Source organism: Mesoplodon densirostris, chromosome 1 (assembly GCF_025265405.1).
Source record: "Mesoplodon densirostris isolate mMesDen1 chromosome 1, mMesDen1 primary haplotype, whole genome shotgun sequence".
Lineage (NCBI taxonomy): Eukaryota > Metazoa > Chordata > Mammalia > Artiodactyla > Ziphiidae > Mesoplodon > Mesoplodon densirostris.
Genome location: NC_082661.1, coordinates 55,074,154 through 55,097,996, shown reverse-complemented (window position 1 = coordinate 55,097,996; position 23,843 = coordinate 55,074,154). Strand labels below are relative to the sequence as shown.

General features: G+C 42.9%; 1 protein-coding gene across 1 annotated transcript in view; it reads right to left on the bottom strand.

Annotated features, from left to right (window-relative positions):
* Positions 1 to 23,843, bottom strand: part of CCDC149 (coiled-coil domain containing 149) — a 99,493-nt gene that overhangs the window by 11,395 nt on the left and 64,255 nt on the right. The window contains 6 exon segments of the mRNA XM_060103568.1: positions 5,905 to 5,981; positions 14,603 to 14,747; positions 16,753 to 16,837; positions 18,248 to 18,320; positions 19,034 to 19,206; positions 20,025 to 20,141. Of these exon segments, the coding sequence (XP_059959551.1) occupies positions 5,905 to 5,981; positions 14,603 to 14,747; positions 16,753 to 16,837; positions 18,248 to 18,320; positions 19,034 to 19,206; positions 20,025 to 20,141 (670 nt within the window).

The following is a 23,843-nucleotide window of genomic DNA, read 5'->3' as shown; positions in this document are numbered from 1 at the left end:
GCAAGTCACTGACCCTCTCTGAGCCTCAGAGCCCTCATCTGTAAAGTGAGGAAGAATAACAGCACCCACCTCATGGGGTGGTGGTGATAAAATGAACTGATTCATGTAAAGCACTTAGGCATTTCATCAGCGCTCAATACATTTCACACATTGAATTATTACTTTATGGTGGAGACAGAACTGCCATACACATATCTCTGATTTAATTAGCTTTGGTCATTTAGATCGAATCCTAAGTATGTCATGAGGCAGGTAGCATCAGGTTCCCTAAATGATCACAGCTAAACTCTACTTAGGACATAGAGACCTGCACCAGCCAAATCCTTTTATGGATTCACATGAACTCCCTAAGTGGATAGAGAAAGCCTGAGGCAAAGAGAAGGAGGAAAGGAAAACCATTACAATGCTACTTTTGAGGCCATGGTAAGGTATGGGGGTGAGGACCAGGGAAGTGTGGCTTTGAAACATGAGCTTGATGAGCACAGACACATGGACACAAGACACGTACACAGAAAGAGATGCTGCCCCAGTGATGAGGAGAGCCCTGCAGGGAGGATTTGACCCCAAACTCCTGCCCATGAGCCCTGAAGATTCTCTCGGTGGGAACCACCATGCCAACAGCAAAAACCCTGGGGGCCATGGCCCAGCCCATGCTCCAGCCTCAACTGTCTGACTTTGGATGAGACCTTATCTGAAGCCAAGTCACTTGAACGTCTCTGGGGCTCAGATCAGAGGCTCTAAAGTTCTATGACTCTACTCAGTTTCAGGTTCGGCAGAGCACAGAATGGTATTTGGGTCAAGATGTCCACTCCCTTGGATAGCCAGGCGAACCTTGGCCTGTACCTCGGAGCCCTCAATTTGTTTATAATACTACCCTCCCTGTAGGCCATGCACGTCTTATTAACTTGATTTCCAAGACTGTAGTAGAGAGTTTGGCGTATGGCAGGTGCTTCATAAACAGCTGATAACTGTGCATAAATGGCTGATGCATTCTTGGAAATCCTGATGTCTTGGTGGGCATGGGTGCTTGTAGCTGCCACAGGCAGATGGAGTATGTTACTAGCAGCCACTGGTCTCTGGTTTCCGCTATATGAGGGTCATCCCAGAAGAGAACTCTGATAGGAGCTGACCCTGAAGTTCTCCACCAGCACAGCTATTGTCTCAAGTGGAAAAAGTCCTGAAATCTTCAGGACCACAGTCTGGAGAGGTTTCCCATGGAGAACCATTTGAGCTATACCTTGGGATATTTTAAGAGGCTCTCAGGATGAAGTCAACCCAGTCAGGTCTCTTCTTGTGCTGCAAAGATAAAATCTAGAAACACCATGAGGAACTAATGGTTGTTATGAAGCCATAGCAGATGCCTCAGGTGGGCTTCTTTTGTTTCTCTCCACCAAGGCAACAGTTGCTGTCCTCAAGTCAGGGACGGGACTGCAATTCCTGACCCATCTTTCTCTAGAAGGTAGGCTGGAAGCTCTCTAACCTTAGGGGACTGAGGAAGAGGCACACTCTGCACTCTGTGTCTGAACAAACCTTCCAAGTCCCCTCTGCCCTGTGGCCAAGGAATCAGAATTATGGGCAGAGTTGGGAGCTGGCTGCAGCCGAGTGACTAAGGCACCAGGTGGATGGTGCAGGGAGCCTCGGCCCTTCCTACTGTGAGGAATTCTCTAGGGCAGGATGTCTCTGTGGCTGTTTCCAACCACAGGGATTATCCACTCTGCAATGGCTCCTCAAAAACACTGGTACCAGCACATAAAACTTCTCCAAGAATCTGAGCAACAGGCATGCAGACAAGGGAAATAGAAGCCGCCATTCATCCATATCCAGTCAAAGTAGGGGCTGGGGAGAAATTAAATACCTCCCTAAAACCCTGCCTGCAGAGATCATTTCCTTATCTGATGGTAAAATGCCAAGATTTGGTTTTTGCAAAATATTTGAAGAATTCAAAGATCTTCCTTAGAAGCCTCTCAGTTCTATTGTTTCTAACTAAGCCCGGATTCTATCTGTGTTGACTCAATTGAGCTCTAAACTGATGGTCTGCTATCTCCTAGTTGCATTTTGGTTCTTGGGACTGGGGGGTGGGGTGAGGGAGATCCACGAACTAGATGTGAACCACAACCAATGTAGGTCTCACAGGCCCTTCCATTCAACTGGTGTGTGAGTTTCTGGAAGCTCTCCTGATTCCCTGTAACACAACGTCCCTCGTCCACTTCTCCAAAATGTGCCAGTTACTTTCAAAATGCACATTTTCCTTCTCAGGCTGATGTTGAGAGTGGAGAACAGAGAATTCAAATAAAAAGCTCAAAGAGCCAGGCTCTGCTCGTGCCAGATTTTTTTCTGGCTTTCAGTATTTCTTTCCAGAGCATGAGCACATCCAGGAAATCTCCCCTCGGTCCTCCCCTTCCCCCCAAGCATCATTCTCACCTGCAGACTCCAGCAAAAGGCTGGGAGAATGAGGCTGACAGGTAGGGGCTGAGGAAGGTGGAGGGTCGGTCCTTCCTGAAGGGCACGGCCAACGAGCCCACCCCCTGGCTTCCTCAAAATAGCCCCATGCCTTTCCCACTTCTCAGGGACCCGTTAAACAGTCTGGAGTACACTCTGCTTTCCAGATGATTTTTCCATGTGGGCTGTGACATCTGTTAGACTTGTCTACTTCCCAGCAAGATCACACATTTGCCCCAACTTTATCAGAAACCATCAAGAGCTATATATTGTTGGCTGAGAGAGTGAGGAGGGAGGGAGAAGAGAGTCAAAGGAAAATCATAGCATGCTCCAAGTCCAAGAGTAATTCTGCCTTATAGTAATGAGTGATGGGCTCCTTCACAATGGTCCTTTAAAGTCTCAGGATAGATGGTTCCAGCTTCTGAATTTTTCTTCTCCAATTCAACTTGCTTTGAGAACCAGTCCCCAGCTGATCTAATCTACACTCTACAACCCCCACCCCCTGTGTGTGTCCCTCTTCTCTGAATTGTACTTCTCCAGTGCAGGTGGAGTACTGAAATGAAGATCTGAACACCTGAGTTCAGCCTCTGTGGTCTTAGGTATCACCTAACTTCCTGAGCTTCTGTTTCCTTATCTAATATGAGGGGATCAGACTAGATCAGGAAAGGGAAAAATGTTTTCTCTCACATATCTACTCTGACCAAGAGGTGGCTTCTTGGAAAGCAAAAATGCAAGACTGTTTTTAGGGCCACATGTGAGATCAGCAAGGAGTGATGTGATTGATTAGCAATGCCTGCCACTGGCATGAGAATGGTGTTGGTTATATACACCAAGCATTTGCCATCCTTGAACTTTTTGCTCTCATCTATCCTTCTAAGTACAGCATTCGATGACTTGTCCCATTATTCCCTCACACACTAACATCTTTATCACTTAATTGATACTTAATTATGTAATATTTTGTGCTTTCTTTTCACTGTTTGATGCATATTCATCTTACTTCCCTAGTGGGACTGTAGATTCTTGGAGGGGGCGAGGGGCATGTCTAGAATGCCTGGTACAGGACTGAATTTACAAAGCTGATGCTCAGAAAGGTTTCAGTATATTATGGGTTGATTTATTAGAGGAGCCACTGATCCTTTCAAGATGCCGGTAAATAAGAGAGAGCTAGCAATTCTCTGAAACCACTGGGACTCAATCCCTTCCAGTTGGCTGAAATCCTATGACTTGGCTCTTACTTGGGGAAAGAGGAAGAGGAAGAAGAGAAGAGACAAGTGGAATAAGAAGAGGAAAAGGAGGTGGAAGAGGAAGAAGAGGAGGAAGAGGAAGAAGAGAAGGAAAACAGAACATACTTCCTCTTGCTCCGCTATTCAGAAGGTTAAATGGAGACCACAGAACAATGAGCAGACAGGAGAGACTGGTCTGATTTGAACTAAAAGAGGCCACTCCCCATCCCCCAATCTCACCATGGTTTGAAAATGATCATAAGGTGACACCTCATTGCAACCCCCTTCATCACTGCACCAGGGCAATGCTATCGCCATTACATAAACTGTGTCAGATCAGGGGGAATTGCCGCTCTTTATTTCTGTCCTCCCACTTTGTATCGTTGTGGAGGCCAGAGATTAGAACAAACATGGCTAGGGTGTAAAATCCATTCAGTTACTGCCATCCGAACTAATTTTACCATTTAATATTTGCTTTGTGCTAATTGAATTCTCTATTTCAATTGGCTGTTCTAATCAGAAAAGCGCAAGGATACATAGAGAATGCATTTCTATTTATTTACATGCAGGGGTGATATTAATGCACTGCTATTAGCCACAAACAAAGATATTTCAAATAGAACATACTCCCAAATCCTACAGAAACATTGTAGCTCAGGCCTTCAGGCAGCAAGAAAAAAAAAAAAAGGAAAGAAACAATTGTTATTGCATAATAGCCATTCTAACCTAGACCAAACAACAGCAGAGACAGGAAATTCTCAGCATTCTTTCATTTATTCAACTTCCATCTTTTTACATAAGTTGTAGAAATAAAACATTGTGAAATCTCACTAAGTCATTTGGAGAGAAAAAAAGAATCCAAACTCCAGTACATGCACAGAAATAGCAATCTGACTGCACAAATAAATGATAAATTTTCCTGTGTTGAAATTCAATGCAATAAAAGAAAGGCCTTCAAAGGAGATAAGGTTTTAACTGAATCAAAATGTTCTTGTGCAAAATGGATCATTCAAATCCCCAGGATGGCACTTGCCACTAATTAGGTCTGTTAGGTCTTTTGACATCAAGTTCAAGGAATCTCTACTAAAAATTCCAATTTATGAAACACACTTCCAGGCAACCTAAGGTGGCTATTCAGATTTATGTTAAGAAAACATGTGGTTTCATCCATGTCCCTGTGGCGATGTTAATTTCTCATCCATTACAAGGAAGCAACCAGTATGATTAAAGGGTAGAGAAGGGTTTGTGTAGAAAGGTTAAGTAACTAAAAATATTCGAACAAAGTTGTTTCCAGGGAAAGAGGAGGTGGTGGAAATGATAAATATAAGTTTCTGGAGAATGTGAAGAGAAAGAAGAATAGCTGACAGGGGTCTCATGAAGGGGGTATTTTACCAGGACAAATGGGTAAATATAGCTAATTAAAGTGAAACATCAGTTTCTTCACACCCTGTACAACTGCAAAAAATAATCTCCAGAGGAAGTTTTGATTTTCAACCTATGTAACAAATGGGATGGGGCGGGGGAGAGAGAAGGAGGTTATAAAGTGCATTTGGGATAGACAATTGTTGGTTCTTATATTCATTTTTAGGACTGATGATTAAATTGAACAAGTCTTTGTAAGTTTGTACATTCATTTTTAGAACTGATGATTAACTAGAATAAATTTTTGTGAGTTCCTATATTCATTTTTAGGGGTGATGATTAAATTGAATACATCTCTATAAGACACATACAGGGAAAAAAAGGAAGCAATTTACCATACTCATAAAAGTTAAAAATAAAATATATACAGACATATACAATGACAATTTCAGAATTTAGATCAGCAAAACTTCATAGTTCACCTTGAATATTTATTATTTTTTTCTGATTTCCTCCAAAATGATGGCTTCTAAGTTTAAAACACTTGTAGATTTCTCAGCAACGATCATCAAATAAAAGAACATTAAAAAGGTAAAGGGCTTCCCTGGTGGTGCAGTGGTTGAGAGTCTGCCTGCAGATGCAGGGGACACGGGTTCGAGCCCCAGTCCGGGAAGATCCCACATGCCACGGAGCGGCTAGGCCCGTGAGCCATGGCCGCTGAGTCTGCGCGTCCGGAGCCTGTGCTCCGCAACGGGAGAGGCCACAACGGTGAGAGGCCCACGTACCGCAAAAAAAAAAAGGTAAAGTCTGTTCTGCAAATTTTCAAAAAAAGAATTTTTTTGACAAAAAAAGAAAATTTTCATGAAGTTCTACTTACCTGGAAGACTCCACAAACCAGAAACTTCCAGAGTTCTTAATTTTTTCTCCAGTTCAGCCACCCGATTCCCTAGGATTCTGGAAAAGGGGAGAGAATGACAATAGACACCAATGAACATCGATTTCATCAGCTCTCAGGGCTGTGAGCAGGATACTTGGGAAGCCCCCTAGTGCCCTAATAGATAGAACATGTTTTGAGACTTAAGATACATGCTAAAAACTGTGTGTGTGTGTTTGCTACACACACACATACTCTATTGGAAGTACATATGAAAATATAAAGTGAATAATTAAAAGTGATTTAAAAATTACTGAAATGTTGCCATTCAAGTGAATCTTGTCACACAAAGGTAGCTGCACAGCCAAACAATGATTCTACCATTGCCCAGACATCTTACATCATTTCTATTTGCTCAATGCTAAAGATGACACTTAATTTTGAATACTCTTACAAGTATCACACCCTGATTCTTTGAGGGTGGATCTGAGTTTCAGAAACAACCAAGTCTAATAAATAATATGGAAGAACATGCTTGGTAATGTTACTTAGAGGAAATAAAATAGTAAGATCCTCCTTCTTAGACCTAAACTATGGCTTACAGATGTCCATATCCTTGATATCTAGCATAATGTCTGGTAGATGGTAGGTGCTCAATAAATATATTTGATTAAATAAATGCTTGCCTTTTTTTCGTGGCTTGTAACGATCTCCGGAGAGAATTAAAAAATAGGCATATCAAAAACTTTTCAGAAATTACAGAGTCACTAGAATAATTACATTGCCTTCCAAGGTGCCCATTCTGACTCACTGTGATGTATAAGATCTAAAATGTGTATTTGAACAGATTACTCTGTTTACTTGGAAGCCAAACTTTGTCTATATGCAGGGAAAGACATAAATGTGGGCATATATTTTCCCTCCTTCACTCTACACAAAATTAAATATAGTTGGGAAATGATTTGACAGTCATCTAAAACTTCAATCATTTTCCATTTGCCCTGAAATTGAAAAACCAGTCTTTATCTTTGGGGGCTTTTCTTGGCATTGCTGTGCTAAAATGATGTGGAAATCACGTTAATAGCCAAGTTTCAAATCCTTTCAGCAGGAGAAACCAGAACACCAGAATTGTTCTTCTACCTCTCTTTATATTCCAGACATAGCTGCACACACCCACATACATACCGAGACATGAATATGTATATATCTGCACATATATATGTGGCTTTGAATTCATCCTTATTTTACCTGAATTCACTTGCGGCGTCTTAATTAATATTCCCTTTGAGTTCACAGAAAACTCTTTGACGTGACTCTATGTGGTTTTGTTCATCTAGGTACTTAGAGTTTTCTTTTCTTCTTTTCCTTAAGTCTTAAATTCTGCAGAGTCGTTATCAATTACTTTCAATTTTCACTCTATGTGTTGGGTCTATTCTGCTTTCATGTCTGTGACCCCTCAATAAACACCTCTTTTTGTAATCTCACTTTCAATATTTTGCTCAGACCCTCTGATCCGAGCTCCCTTTTCACCAGCTGATGGGTCTGAGATGCAATCACAGCAATGTTCAAGTTGATGCCTGCTTCTTAGCGAGATCAGATCATCTGTACATGGCTGCCTCTTGGAAACAAAAGATAAGGCTTAACTCTTCTGTGGACGATGAAGGATGCCATCAGGGCAACGTTCAAAGGCGTGGTGCAGAGACATTTGGCTGCATTTTTTCTGATAGTCCTGGATAATGCAGCCATGTCTCCCAGAAATGCGCTGAGGTGAATTTGTTGGGGTCCCTAACAACCTACTCTCAGGGACTCTGCCTAAGTTTGTCAGGGCTGACTGCTTTCTTCTTTAGCCTGACATAAGCATCTGATGCAGGGCTGGAGGTGATAAAATGGACCCAGCAGAAGTTGTGGTAGTAGTAATAGTAACAATAATGCCACCAATAACAATAACAACTACACTACAGTTAACACAAATAGCAACTAATCTTTCCTGAGTCCCAGGTCTGAGTCAGAGCCTATGCCAAACACCTACTAACTATGCATTTTTTTATCTGACCTGACAAAAACTCTGCAGCGTAGACTGTATTTTTAGCCTCCTTTTACACATGTGACCTCTAACAAACAGAGAGGTTAAGCAACTTGTCCAAGGACACACAGCTCATCTCAAAGCTGTGTCTTTTCCCAACCCCCAGTGTTCTCACCCACCACACTCGACTCCTCCCATTAGAAAACAGAGGCAGGGAAGTTAGTTAACTTAACCAAAACCACATGTAGGACTCAGCTGGTGATGAGTCTGGATTTTTAACCTATACCTCTGTTTGCCTCCCAAGTGCATGCTCTTAACCAATAACCCCCTAATGGCACTAGAAAACCAGCATTCTCACACCTAAAGCAAGTTCTCTTTAAAACTGTTCATAACTGATATATGGATGCAGCCAAAGCTGGACTTGCAAAATATAACCCAAGATACTTCAAATGACAGAGAGTCTTCTACCTGGCCTCACACTGAACAGATATGGCAGGTGGTCCACTGAACGTGGTGTGATGCAGCCCCCAGAGAGAAGGGGGTTAGCTGAGTCTCAATAGCTGGCAGTATTCATAGATGGAGACAGTAGAAGTACAAACAGGGTCTGTTCAATGAAGTTCAACCAATCCAACAATTATTGAGGCTGTAGGGGACACTGGACCCTGTCCCTACATTTAGGGACTAAAATTCTGGTGGGAGACAGACAGATGCACACAAACAGACACACACAAGTACAGTACCAGTGGAAGGCTTTCACAACAGCTTTAACACTTGTTTAAATAAACAAGTGATATTTATTAATCACTTGTTCTGTACCAGGTATTACTCTAAGCCTTGCACAAATATTATCTCCCTTAGCCCCTTGTGACAATAGATGAGGTAGCTCTTATTACGTTTATTAGAGGCCAACTAACTTGCCCTGGGTGACACAGCTGGTAGTGGAGGGTCCAGAATCAAAACCCGAGCCTGGAAATACACAAGTCCTTCAGTGGAACTGTGGAGAAGACTGTGAAGATTAAATGAAAGATGAATCCAGAGCGGCTTGTAGGGACCGAGATCATGAATGATCTTGCTGCCATATTGAGAATGGTGAGACTTTTTATTCATTGGCCACAAGGAGATATTGAAGGGTTGTAAGCAGAGTAGCAGCATAAGGAAGTTTAGGAAAACCGTTTTTGATGTGGGGTTGAGAATGAACTGGAAGGAGGATGAGTAGAAGCAGAAAGACCAGTTAGGAGAGTGTTGTACTGGGCAGTGATGACGATGGCTCAAAGGAGCCAGAGGGGATGCAGGGAAGCCAAAGGGATGGAGTAATAATACGGAGGAAGATGAGCAGTTCTGGAGGTGCCTACGGGATATTGGGGTAGACAGCTGCACAACTGGGAGACAGGAGGATCTGGGGGAGCAAAGATGAGAGTGTACGCTGGGGTTGGCTCTGCTGCCCAACAGAGTGTGAGAAGTCAGAAGAACAGAGGGCCAGAGCACCACCCGCGGAAGGTGAGAAAGGACCAGAGAAGCACAGGTGGAGAGGGGAGAGGAGCGCCAGGGCCACGTGGGGAAGGGGAGAGAAGGTTCCCGGTGGGCCAGCATGGTCAGGATCGTCTTATTCTAGAAGGTGGTCACACAGGATGAAAAAGCCCACTAAGAAGACATGCCCCACCCTTGAGAGAGCTGTTACAAGACAGAGGAAGGGGTGAAGTCCAGAATCCAAGTGACAGGGGTGGGAAAAGCAGCCTATGAGAAGGTTGAAGCAGTGAATATAGATGACTCTTCAAGTAGTTTAGCAGGGGATCCAAGGAGACAACCAGGGCAGTAGCCTGAGGCATAAACAGGCTGGAGAGAGGTTTTTTTTTTTTTTTTGTAGGACGGGGGAGATTTTAAAATAAAGTTTTTATTTAGAGGTGGCTTGTTTTAGGGTAGGGGAGATTTCAGCATATGTCTACCCAGTAGTCTAGAAAAATCCTCCAGATGCCAGGCTTCTAGAGAGATTTTCAGTAGTAGTTTCTGATGATAGCAACATCACAGGAAATCTGCAAAGACAGAACGAACCCAGGAGCCGGCCACCACTGTGCCTCTGTCTTTGCTCTCTGGACAACACAGCAAGCAAGAATCTCTGAGTGAGGGTCCTGGGGGGAGCCCGATCCCAAAGAGGAAGAGGTGGCCATGGCCCCCCGCAGACTGGAGAGAACCGTGCCCCACTACCTCCACCCCAGGGGACCTTCTTTTGAAGCTCTGCTCTGATCCCCGACAGCTCCCGCTGCTTCCAAGACCTTGAACTTCCAAGGTCTTGAACTACCACTGGCCACCACTACCACTACCTTGAACTACCACTGGCCAGGGAGTGGGGAGAGCAGTGAAGAGTTTTAGGCAAAGCACAGAGGGTAGCGAAAGGCCAGCGTATCCTCATGTACTAACCACCACGGCTATCATCCCAGCACTGGCAGAGTGAAGGCTTGCTGGGAAGGGCTGGAGGACCAAAGGTGGTGTGCTGTGAGACGTAACTCTTAACGTCTGTCTCTTCATTAATGCTTTGCCACCTGTTTCTAGGACACGTGAACCCCACTCCTTCTTTAACCATAGGTAGACAACTGCAAACTCACAAGAAGTCCCTCAAGCAAAATGCTTAATAATTGAAGTTCCTCTCAAAATATAAAGTCCTAGGTTTATTCATCAGTTCTTCAAGATGGCTCCCACTGGGCCTTCTCAGCGTCAGGGGTCGGGGGGGTGGGGGTGTGTGCCAGGTGGTGGAGAACCAGTAGGGGGCACACACTCTTACAGAACAGAGAACCTGTATTCCTACTTCTAATGCTCCACCCAAACAAAGCTATTTTAAAATCTTAGGTACAAAAGGCTAAATCATGGGGGACAACAGCAAGCAGACCAAATGCACATTTTATTCTTAGCCCTCACTCCATCTGTTGTGTAATTCGTTTCTTTCCATACCCCCAAATAAAACATTTATTGAAAGTGTGAAACTTAAGACCCTCAAAGGATTAAAAATGGCGCACTAGGTACTTTACGTACTGATATGAGGCAATCTTCAAGATCTACTGTTATGAGAGAAAAAAGCAAGGTGGAAGACAGTGAAACGAACTTTTTCTGATGAATACTAGCTACCATTTGTAAAAATATGTCTATATAAATATATATGAGCATTTATGTGTGTCTGTATAAATGTACTATGTGTTTGCTTATATATGCATCCTTGGAGAGGATACATAAAAAGGATGAATGGTGGTTTCTTCCAGGCAGGGGAATTGGGTGGCTGAGAGATAAAAGTAGTTTGGAGATATATTGTTGCTCAACCTTTTAAAACATAAATCAACAGATGGTTCAAAATTATTAAATAGTAGTTAAAAATGGAAAGGTACATTAAAAAAGTAAAGCCAGCAAAATGAAAATGTCTGTCTCTCTCAACAGAGGGCGAGAGCCCATGGTACCTGGGGATGTGTGTGGCTGCAGTGCAGTATGGGAGGGACGTATAAGGAAACCAACCTGTCACAAGAGGCGGGAGTGTCAGGCCAGCAGCTGGGGGATACTGAGTTTTGCAGGCGGTGGGACTCAGCTGGGCTTTTCGGTGGAGGCTCGTGTCGTGATCGGCATGGTAGCTGGCAGGTGGGTCTGAGTGTGGCCGGGCAAGCAGTGGAGGAGGTGAGCTGGGGTCTGAGGATGGAGGGTTGATGGGAGGATCTTCCCAAGGACAAGGTAATGGTCTGGTGGGAAGAAGAAGAGGCAGGTAGGAGATGTACACTGAAGGACCTTGGCAAGCACTCAGGAAATATATGTTGAATAAGTGAATGAATGCATGAAAACCATAAAACTGAATGCCTGTTTGCATGTGAGTGTTAAGGGAACAGGAACAAAGGGTTAGAGGACATTCAATCATCCATTCATCAAATAATCACGAGCACCCACTGTGGGCCCAGCACTAGCCGACATACTGGGAGAGAACAGTGACCAAAATGGACAAACATACTGGCCCTGGGACAGCTTCAACCTGAGTGAAGTGGAAGTTGGTCAAACCTAGGTATTAGGATGGTGAGCAGAGCACGTTAAATATTCTTCAAATCACGCTTTAAATGGCTGCATGATATTGTGCCTTATGGATTTACTGTAATCTTAACCATTCTCCAATTTAAAAATATTTGGGTTGTTTCCGTTTTTTTCACTCTTATAAATGAATCCACGGTGAAGCACCTTATGTATAAATCTAGGGCATCATTCTGATTTTTTTCTTTAGGATAAATTCCTAGAAGCGGACCCTCTGGGTCAAAGGGCACAAGCATTTCAAAGTATTTAAAATGTACTAAGGGATGGATGCTCCAGACTCTAGACTCATTGAATCTGAGGAGATGAAAAAATATCAGGGGAAACTGTCAACCTAGCAGATGGAAATGTGGGTCTTGCTCTCGATGGCGAGGTGGAGACAAGAGTTCTGGGAAGAGCCTCCAGAGAACAAGAAGCAAAGACAGAGGGAGTGAGGTCCCCCAGTGGGGGAAGAAGATGGAAGACCAAAGAAAAGAGGAGGAGGAGGTGAGCTGGGGTGGAGGGAGGGGAAGAGGATAAGGCGGAAGGGAACGAGGCAGTATAGTGAGTAGGAGGAATCCAAGAAGATGGGTTTCAAGACGGGGATTGGGATGAAGAGAAATTATAGATGAAAGAGACTCAGAAAGTGGGGTTTGGGGGTACTGGTGACCTCCAAAGGAAGATTGCTATGGGAAATTCACAAGAGGTCTTGGGAGGTATTGAAGCGAGGTGAGGATCTTTTGTTGCTGCCCAATGGCATTACTGGGGGCTTGCTGAAATCCAGAATCCTGATATTCCCTCCAGAAACCCCCCTAAATCTGCATTTCTAAACAAGCACCCCCTCCAAGTAATTCTAACACAGGTGCCCCCCAGAACACACTTTGAGGGGGTGGCTATTGAAGAAGTAGAGGTGGCCTCTTGTTCACAAAGATTGGAGGTGAGTGGAATTCACGGGAACCCTTTGTGGGGTTCAGGAAGACCTGGGAGGTTTCTGGGTGAAGATGCAGAAGCAGGACGAGGGGCAGAAGTTGAAGAGGTTGAAAGAGGAGGTCACAGGAGAGCTGGGCCCCAAAGGAGGGAGGAGGGTGTGGACCAACAGGACAGTGTGTTGGTGTGCTTCCCAGAGACTGGACGGATAGGATGGAAGACATTGCTTTGGCGGGCCCAGCACTATCCGACATACTGGGAGAGAGGCAGCAAGCCTTGTGGCTCAGGATAGGCAGGCTTTGTTTTCTCAGTAAAAGAAGAGCTGAGGTCACCTGCTGGGAACAGACTAGGGTTTAGAAGACCTGAGGAGGTTTGAAAGAGCCCCGGTGGGTGCCTTCTAGGGAGCTGGTGAGGACAGAGAAGGCTCCTGGGGACACTGCCGGGTACAGGGGATTCTACCTGAATAAAACAGACCTTGTACCTATTCTGTGGAGACTCTCCCATTTCTTCGTCCTCCCCCCGAGGCATATCTCCATTTTAGCATCTGGCTGCTTCAGTCCTTGATTAAGATTTCTTTTAAAGGAATTTTTAAAACTTCTTCCGTCAATAAATTACCCCTGTCATCCCTTTGAGATTGCCCAGACCCCCTCCACTGCTCTCTGCCCTCTTTTATATATATCTTAATCTCTTGCTCAATCTTCCTTTACTCCCGGCCTCTCTTTTCGTTATTTTGTTTTCACAATACTCTCCATCATTTTCCAGTTGCCTCTCTCCTTGCACCCCGCCTCGCCAGGCGCCCGATTCCCCGACCCCTCCCTGTTCTTGATGGAAGCCCAGCCTTGGGCACTTGCTTCTGTATTCCACGCTTTAATTTTGCTTCCACACGTAGGTCTTATAAGCAGGACCAGCTACGTAATTTGCAGAGCTCAGCGCAAAATGAAAATTCAGGGCCCCCTTATTCAAAAAAGATTAAGATTTTCAAGATGGTGACGCAAAGCACTGATTAGACCAAGTGCAGGGACCTTCTGTGCACTGGGCCATGTGTGACTGCATGAGTCTCTGGTCCTCAAAGCTGGCCCTGTTTGCAATGTGTTTTGCTTTAATTTACTGTTTATTCACCATTCTCTGAATACTTCCAATTTTGCTTCTGTGGTCTTGACCTGTTACTTTAACTTGCTTGATTTTGCCCAACATAGTCAACATATTTATAGTAACCAAATAAGACATTCTGTTTTAATTATTGTTTCTTTTCACCATCTTTTTTGCTGATCTGGAAAAGTGGCACGAGACTCCGTTCTAGGCCCAGCTGCCTGCAAGCTGATACTTGGGTGTTCCTGCTATTCAGAGCCCAAGAAAGCTGTGCTGTGAGGTTAAAATGGCACGAGGAGGTGCCTCCTCTAGAGAAGATACGGAGGAGAGTAGATTAATTTCCCCGGGCAAGCATACCATCAAAATCAGCCAGGTAATATGCATTACTCTGTGAGTGGCTCAGAGTAAGCATTCAATAAGCAAGAACCAGTATTATTTCCATGTTGGTTCCAGCTGAGAGCCAAGGTGCTGTCATAATGCAGAAGCACAGCTCTAGCTCAATAAGTTTCCTTCCAGATTTAAGGGCTCTTCTTCCCTTAAGGCCGGCAGGCCCACCACGTGGTTGCCACCCACTGCTGATAGTCATCGTCCCACATATCTCCCGCCTGCCCTGCACCCCAGGGTCCAGCCACCTACTTGTTGGTCTGCCTCTGATGCTGGATCACCATGTTTTTCTCATGGATTGTCTCCAACAGGGCTGTTGCCAGAGATTTCAGATCAGAAATGGACTGTGGAGTAGCTGGGAGACTGCACCCGTGATCCTCAGATAACAGATCCTGAACTGGGTGGGATATAAAATTTACAACTCAGTCTTAAATCCTTCTGGAACGTTGGAATGCAAACCAATGTCAGTTCTTCCTGGATAATGAAGCTGGGATCAGTTCCCAGCTTCCACACGCTACTGTGTTGTAACTGAAGAGTCCACTTCAAGTGTCAAAAGTGAAAAAAAAATAAAATTTAGTGTGAGGGTTAAACAGAAAGGAGGAAGTACTCATGGACTTTTAGCAACACCTTTTATTTAAAGGATAATAATTTTTTGCATTTGTCCAGTATTTTATGCTTTCAAAACACTCATGCTGACTAACTCATTTTAGGCTCCAAATTTTAAAAAGAACCTGGAAAATGTTATTTATTCCCATTTCATGGACAGAAAAGCAAGGTGCTGATGGATTAAAAACATTAGCTGAAGGTCACACAGCAATGAAAATGAAAATGACTCTAGTCCTGAGCTCCTGGCTTTATATCACAGCTTCCCACAGTACCCTTGGTGGGTGGTAAGATAATGTAGGAGATTATTTAGAATACAAAATATATTTTGTATATGCATGTTTTTAGAAACTAAGAGATAACCCAAAAAGACCACAACCACTTGTATTCCTATGAGACAGAAAAAAGAAGAAATAATATAAATCTCTCATTATATATCTTTGAACACCATTTCCTATATGCCTATATGTAGACACACAAATTCACACATTTCTCTCCAAAAATGGGAAAAAGCTCTGCTTTTTTCACTTAACCTTATGTCTCATCATGAATATCTACTAAAATATAAAATGTAACGGCTGCTTAGTAGTCCATGCATAGATCTACAGTAATTTATTTCATTACTCCTGGACAATTATGTTGTTTCCAATGTTTTTTATTATAACTAATGTAGGAAGAACTTTCCTGAAGCAAAATGCTTGCATATGTCTGTGATCATTTCTTGTTGGCTCAAAGGGGATCAGTTTAGGGCTTTTTATAACAGAGAACCAAATGGTTCTCTAGAAAGGTTGTGCCTGGTTGACTGCTCTGCCAGCGTGTTTGTGTGTGGCTAGCGTTCCCCAGGTCCGTGACAGGACTGGGTCTCAACATTCAAACATTCAACATTCAAAGGCTATCAAGGGTATCCAGAGCTATACTTAGATGGGCTACCTCACGTTTGTATAGAAGGTGTCCTTTTCTAGTTGAGTGAAAAAAAAAAAAAAAAAAGAAGTTGCTTGGAAAAGTGCCTTGATTATTAGGTAGTCTGGAGATTCAGCATTTTTTTTTTTAATCCCCCGTAGCTCTGATGAGGACTGCCACGTGATCCTTGCTGGTCTGCACTGCCAACAAGCCCAAAGCAGGCCAGTCCAGCACGGTCCACTTGAGGATCGTGTTTAGAACTGAATTCCCAAATATTAAGTGTCAGAAGCAAGCTCTCTGCTATTTATTCCCCCTGAGTGTTCCTGGAAGATCATTATTTTTCATCGGAATCGACAAGAAGGAGGAACAAAATTGCAATCAATAAAAGCTTCTTTGAAAAAGGCACATGTGCCATGGTAAAATGATTTCAGCAGCTGTGAGACTTTTCTAGTCTGATCATAGAGGCCAGGAAAAGGAGAAACTCAATGAGAATGGAACAGACACTTGGAGATACTAACCTGGTGATTACAGAAGGGAAAACATTCTGGAAAGAGGAGCATAGTTAGGGGAATAGGTGCAAATGGGGTCCAGTCATTAGAGAGACCTCTAATGCAGCGGCTCTCAAAGCAGGGTCCCCGAACCAGCATCAGCATTATCTGGGAACGTTTTAGAAATGCATATTCTCCGGGCTCACCCTAGACCTAGTAAATCAGAAACTCTGAGGTGGGGCCCAGTAATCTGTGTGTTAATAAGCCCTCCAGGCAATCCTGATGCAGGTGGAAGTTTGGGGGTGACTGCTCTAAGGATCACTTCCATTCCCAATTCAAAAAACGAGATGTGGACCCACAGTGCTAGCATTCTGTGATCATAGATGGTCCCTCCCAGAAAATGACCCCTACCTTGCTTTGCAGACAGGACTCCAGTCAGAGCACTGCTGCTGGATTTACCCTGGCCTTTTGAGTTTTTCCGTCTCTCAAGAGCATTCTAAAGCAGCATTGGGAGAAAACAAAAACCTCTGTCAGAAAAGCCAATAATGGAAAAATACCTAATTCCGGTAGATGCATCCTCCCATCCAGCACACAAGAACTCTTTACAAACTCCAAATGCTAGCCCAACTTTTAAAATTCAGAGTCCCTGCCAGAGAGTTATGATTTTTATGGACCTGGTAAAGAGTTTTTTTTTTTTTTTCTTTTTAAGTTGGTGCCCAGCAGAATTACAGCAATTATATCCTCCTATATATAGAAGGTACTCAATGCATATTCGTTAAATTAAATCAAATCTGAAGCAAGAACTCAGTCTAATGTGTGAAGTCACTAGTTATGGAAACCCCTTCCAAACAGACATGAGGTGGAGACTAGGTTTACTTTCATGGAGCAATGCCAAAAGATCATTAGTGGTGTCTGGAAGGTTTCTGTGGCTGGACTGGAAAAACAGGCATGATTGATTAATGAAATCTGCCATGGACTCAAGGTTAAGGAAGTGCATATGTGTCATTCCTAGAACAGAACGTTACATTAAAATTGATATGTGCTATACAGCCAGTGCTTGGCACATAGAACTGAATAAATGTTGTTAAGTGAATGCATATACACATTTTTTAAATTACGTATTAATTATACAACTTTAAGAGCTGTATTCTTCTTTGGCTGTGTGTGTATATATAGATGGGTGTAAACTCAAGTGGCGCCCCCCCCGCCCCAGATTGGAAAAGGAAGAACAGCATGGAGACTTCTGAGAAAAAAGTGAACGTCAAAAGCCAGGAATATGAGATGGCTGCCCCAGCAGAGAGACGGCTGTAAAACTTCACCCTCAGGAAGAGAAATCAATCTATTTTCAAAGCAGAGAAACCCAGGAGATTTTGCTAATTATAACACTTACAACTAACATCTGCAGAAACACATATTATCTAACTAATGGCACTGGAATTAGACTAAATAACAGTGGGGAGAATTTAAACATTCTGTCCTTTTAGTGTGACGTGAACATTATCGTTTAGATTGTGATTTCCCAACCTTTGTTTCTTCATTGCTCAGAAATCATTTTCTTATGGATGATGAGGAGACAAAGAACATCTGGTGACAGAACACTTTATAGAAAAGCTGGATAGGAAACCTAATTTAATATAGACTGAGGCTGTATAGTGGTCACATCCAGATTCTGGTGGTCTCAGTGTGCCCTGTCCAGATAACAGAAGGAGCTCTTGCAAAACCTGTTTTTGTTGTGTTTGCTGTTTGGGGTTTAATTCTTACTGGTTCCTCAGTTAAAGCTCTTACTGAACTACCTGGGAGGGCAGGCAAGCACTAGAGTATCTTTGGCACATAAAAGGGAATTAAAATAGAATGACATTTAGATGTACAATAGTGAATCATCACCATCACCGTCATGATTTTCTACCTTGTATTTGGCAATGTTAGATTTCAAGAGGTTGACCTCTTCATGAAGTTGCTTTAATCTCTCTTGAAGGTACCTGAAAAAGAAAATATACAACTAGGAAGAGTTTGGAGGCAAAATAAAAAACATACACTCAAGTAGGAGAGGATAAAAAGAAAACCACACACCCAAAGAGCCACCTTTTACATACAGTGCCTTCCCACCACCGAAAGCAGAAGAAGTGCACCTTGGTGACCTCTTCTTAAATGGATGTGATCAAGGTCAAATACGCCCAAATCACTGAAACCTCACTTTAGGACAGCCCTCTGCAGAGATCCCCTAAGGGATATCAACACAGTTTTCACATAATTCTCATTAAGATGATTCCACTGGGAAGCAAGGCAGCAAGAGGCAATACCAGACACAGCATTAAGTTAGTCACATACACACACTGAAATTTGCCTCTGGGAAAAGAAACAGCTAAGGGAATTTCTCAATTTATTTTCTTATTCTTTTCTGTCTTCTCGATAGCAATAATAAGCAGCTTTCACTGGTTCCCTACCCTTCTCACCCAACCGGGGAGGGCAGGGGGAAAGAGGGCATGGATGTAGGCATGTAAGCATGTGGTTCTTCTTTTCTTACTGCTACAACTAACGTGTGACATTAATATCATTGTTTTAGGGTTGAGACTTTCCTTTCACTGTAAGGCTATTTTCTTAAATGTAAATAGGGCTGCAAATAACTCCCAGCCTGCAGGCAAGTGGAGAGCCAGCATCCTACCCCAGTGCGGGCCTGGGACTGGTCACTTACCTGTTCTCCATACACAGGGCATCCACGTCAATGATTCGGTTCTCATGGCCGCTCAGGATGTGGTTTAGCTCCTGGTTGAGCCTCTCGACTTTGTCCTGGTAGGAAGACCGCTCTTCTTTAACGTCCTGAAGCTCGTCCATAGAGGCCTGCAGGTCATGCTCCAGAGACTCAATCTGAAACCAAAGAAGTGCCCTTACTCAAGGTATTCTGCAGACATCAGCTCTATGGTTAGAGGTGAGCCTTCCACTTGGCTGACTGACTTTTAGAGAGCTTATTAATACCAGCACCTGCTATAAAACCATAAGCACCACACATTGGAATATGATAAAAGCTAAAAGCAAGGAACAACTTCCGGCCAGACACTTACTATATCCAAGATGAGATGGATTGCAGCAGCTTGGAAACACAGAACCGATCACTTATCAACTGCAGCCTGCCCTAAAGCCAGGGGCTCGGAGAGGGCAAATCCAGATATTGGGAACAACAGCCAGTGTCTTACAAATACATACTTTTTCAAACCACTCTAGACCCAGAAATCATGTTCTGCTCTTCAAAACCAATTAGTGAGAGGAGAAAAACGAAGTCTAGGCTCTCTAAGCTGTTCCCTAACTAGGGCTCGGTACCCGTTGAGATTTTGCCTAAAAAGCATCCACTCAGCATTTCAGCGGAAACTTGCAAATTAAGGCCAGTTTGTCATGTTTGTTCTCTCCCTGTCTATCCTGGTTATGGGGGAGGTTTCTTGTTGTGTTCAGAACAATGGCACCCAAAGTAAGAGAGCAGACCTGCTGGAAGACAGAAATGCAAAAGGCTGCTTGGGAACCTAGCAGAGAACAGAGGGAGTAAATGCATTCAAACTGCATCTTCCTTCCTCCTCTAACCCCGTTCCAAGCACCCCAAAGTCTCTGAGAAATTGGGGCACAGTCTACTCTTCTCTGTGTCATGCTCAGCTGTGCAAACATATCCCCCACTCATAACAGATGTTGGCGATAACCTGTTCCCTTGCTCTCTCCAGCTGCTGAACCAAATCTTCACGCTCATGGGCTGCAAAGTGCCGCACGCCAATTTCTTCGTCTCCCAGCCTCTGTTTGGCAATTGTCATTCTCAAGAGCTGCATTTTCCATTGGTAGAAAAAGAAGAGAGAGAGGGAGAGAGACTTAAAATGAATAGATCCAAACAAAACCCCAAGCATACTAGGCAGAACGTGTTGGAAGTTAAGATTTTCCAAGAAATACTGGAGAAAGGCACAAGACAAAGAAATTTCTTGCCAATATCATTAATTTAAAAAAATTTTTAAAATCCATATTGTATGTACAGACACATGTGTGCACACATACACCTATAAGGCTAACGGGAACACAGGCCTGGGCATCTGAAGGGGGACAGCCTGTTTAGCCCTGCCATAGTGAGGAAAAAACTCTGTGTCTCTTTTAAACTTAGCAAAGATTAAAAAATGATAACACAATGTTGTAAAGTATCTGCTAAGATGGGCATGCTCCCACATTCTTAACAATTAGGCTATGTTATCAAGAGCCTTAAAAATGTCCCTGACTCTTGCATCTGAGTGCTAATTCAGATTTAAGCCTAAGTAACCTCATCGCCTCTCACCACATGAATGTTCACAATGGATGAAATACTTTGCTGTAGTTTTGGACTAAAACGCTGGGGAAGAAACTTAATTTTCTTTTTTGCACAACTCAGGAAAATAGCTACTGTGCAGAGTTTCCTTTCTGACCTCAGCTGATGAACTGGACTGATAGTGTTAATTCAGATTTAAGAAATTATCTGAATCTTGGTTTGAGTAGATTCGGGATCTACATGCAATATTAACTAGATCAGATACCTTTTATATTTTCACATGTATACATAGGCTCTCCTCACCCTCATCAACATCCATTAGTTACTGAACTCTGTGAACTGGCACTGAAACATTACAATGTTTTGTTGCTCCAGTTTTGTAAAGTTTTACAGTGCAATCAATACCTGTTACTTTTCAGAGACAAACCAAAGGTTAATTTCTCTAGGTTCTTGCTGTTTGCTTTAGCAGCATTTGATGGAGGATCTCTCTCTCTCTCTCTCTCTCTATATATATATATATATATACACATTTGTAATAGATGAAAAGTAAACCAGATTGCAAATCCCTTTTTTTTTTTTGAAGCAAACCATGTACCAGGTTTTTGGTCCAAATTATGTAGGATAAGTTAAATTGCATTCTATTAACCCATATGAGTGTATTTCTGTACCCATAGTTATGTTGAAATAAAATTTTAAAAAGCAAAAAAAAAAAAAAAAAAAGTCCCTATCCAATGATCCAGTAAGTCTACTTCTGATAATCTGGGCTAAAAATAATCCCAGACATGGACTAGCTTTAGGAAAAAAGAAAAAAGTAGACTGTGCTGTTATTTATAGAAAGAGTAAAAAAAGAAACAATGTCCAACAATAGTGGAATGGCTAGCAAATGATAATGGAATCAATCAACTGACTGATTGTTTGATCAATCAATCAAACAGCAAGTTTCCAGCTGTTTAAAATGAGGTTGATGTGAACTATGTAGTACCATGGTCATGTGGATGCTGCCACACTAAGTGGGAAAAAAAGCAGAAAACTAACTTGAATACGCAGTTTGGGGACTTCTCTGCCAGTCCAGTGGTTAGGACTCCATGCTTCCACAGCTGGGGGCCTGGGTTCAATCCCTGGTCAAGGAACTAAGATCCCACAAGCCACACAGTGTGACCAGAAAATAAATAAATAAATAATTTTTAAAAAATGTTTAAATACAGGCACTTTCCTGGCAGTCCAGTGGTTAAGACTCTGAGTTTCCAATACAGGGGGTGCAGGGGGCACGGGTTTGATCACTGGTCGGAGAACTAAGATCCCACATGACGTGTGGCACAGCAAAAAAAAAAAATATGCAGTATGATTGAAATTATACTAAGAACCCACATACAAAAGAAAAAAATTACCAAATACACTAAAACCCTTAAATGTGTACGTTTAGGTGATGCAAGACTGTGTATGCTATCTGTTCTTTGTTTTCTAACTTTTAAAATAAGTATATGTGACTTTCATAACATACTTTTTAAATGTTTTTAAATCCCTAGGAACTAAATTCTAGTCCTAAAAATGTAATTTTCCAAAGCATCCCTGCAGAACCCTTGGCTTTCCCAGTCTCTGGGGCCGAGCTCCATGTGCAGCTCCAAACCTTCCAGTAGGGCCATGATGGAAACTATGTTAGAGACTCCAGGAAGGTCCAGTGGTCCCAGAGCATTCCCTACATGCCCATCAGTGCCAAGCAGGTGGCCATCAAAGTGCTTTTTTAACTTTACAGCACTGCTTCCTGATGCTTCTTCGAAAGAGGTTGTAAGACTGATTCCTCCACCTCCCTGTAGGGTGTGTGCAGATGGGCTTCATATATGGATGAAATCCTGGGGACAGTGTTTTGCTGCCACACAGATCCAACCCATCCAGGAATACCTGCTGGGGTATGCTCTTCCTCGTTCCTGCGTGGATCCTAAGGGATTTGTTGCCAATAGAGAGAATGGCTTTATTTTTCAAGTCCCTAAGGATTTAGGGGCAGGTGAGAAAGTTAAAAGCCCAGGTAGAATATTAACTATATAGGAATGATAAAAAAACAGCAATGAACTGTGCAGGAAATGATGACTACTGAAAAGTAAAGAGCATTTTCAAATGACATATATTTGGGGTCCTTATTTGAAAACTAGTCAGATGAACTGGACATATATTTATTGTGCATCTACTATGAGCAAATGCATCATTAGGATCAGTGCACAATGTTCCAGACAGGTGGAACAGCTTGTACAAAGGCCTAGCAGAGGACACACGGGCACTTAGGTACACAGATGGCCATGCTTAATGGAATCCCCATTCCAAAGCTCAAGGATTCTGTATTTGTATACTTGCCTAATGCAAATTTATTTGTAGCCTCGAAATCAGCATTCATGGTGCTTTTGCATCATGAGGGGACATGTGCAGATAAACACAGAGTTGCAAAAAATGGGAAGCATCCCACAGGAACGTTCCCAGCTAAAGTCGAACAAGGCAATGTTCCGCTTTCTTGTTTTAGCTCATACTATAAACAAGTGTCCTTTTCACGTTTTTTTCCACACCACTTTTTTTTCACATTTTTGTGCTTTCTGTTGGTGTTTTGCCATTTAGAATGGCCCTCCTGTGCAGTGCTGGAGTGTTGTCTCATGTTCCTGAGCACGAGAGGCCATGATGTGCCTTACAGAGAATACACGTGTGTTAGATGAGCTTCCTTCAGGCATGAGTTACAGTGCTATTGGCTGTGAGTTCAGTGTTAAAGAATCAACAATATAAATGAAATAAGGTGACTTTAAACAGAAACACATATAAAACAGTTATATATTGATCAGGTGACAAAAATATTGTGACCAGAGGCTCAGAGGAACCTAATCTCCTATTTCCCCTAGGAACAATGGTTCAATATTCCCTAATTCAGTGTTCGCAGTGATTTTAGAGAATGTAACTATAGCAAATGTCAAGAATCGGCTATATTGTGGGGGAACGGAGTTTATGTCAGAACTGGTTAATTTACCTGAAAGCCGATACGTGAAAACATCTTTCACATCACAGTCTTGGCTCAGGACTTTCAGAACCCCAGGTGAATACACAGAAAGACAAACAGCTAACCAAGTAAGAAACATTTCTCAGATGAAAGGGTCTAGGAACAAGAAGGCCTGTGCCGTTTTGGGCACGAGGCAACAGGAGGTCTGCAACACGGCTTTGAAAGCAGGGCGCTTTTCTTCGTATGTGAAAAGCCAGACTGACA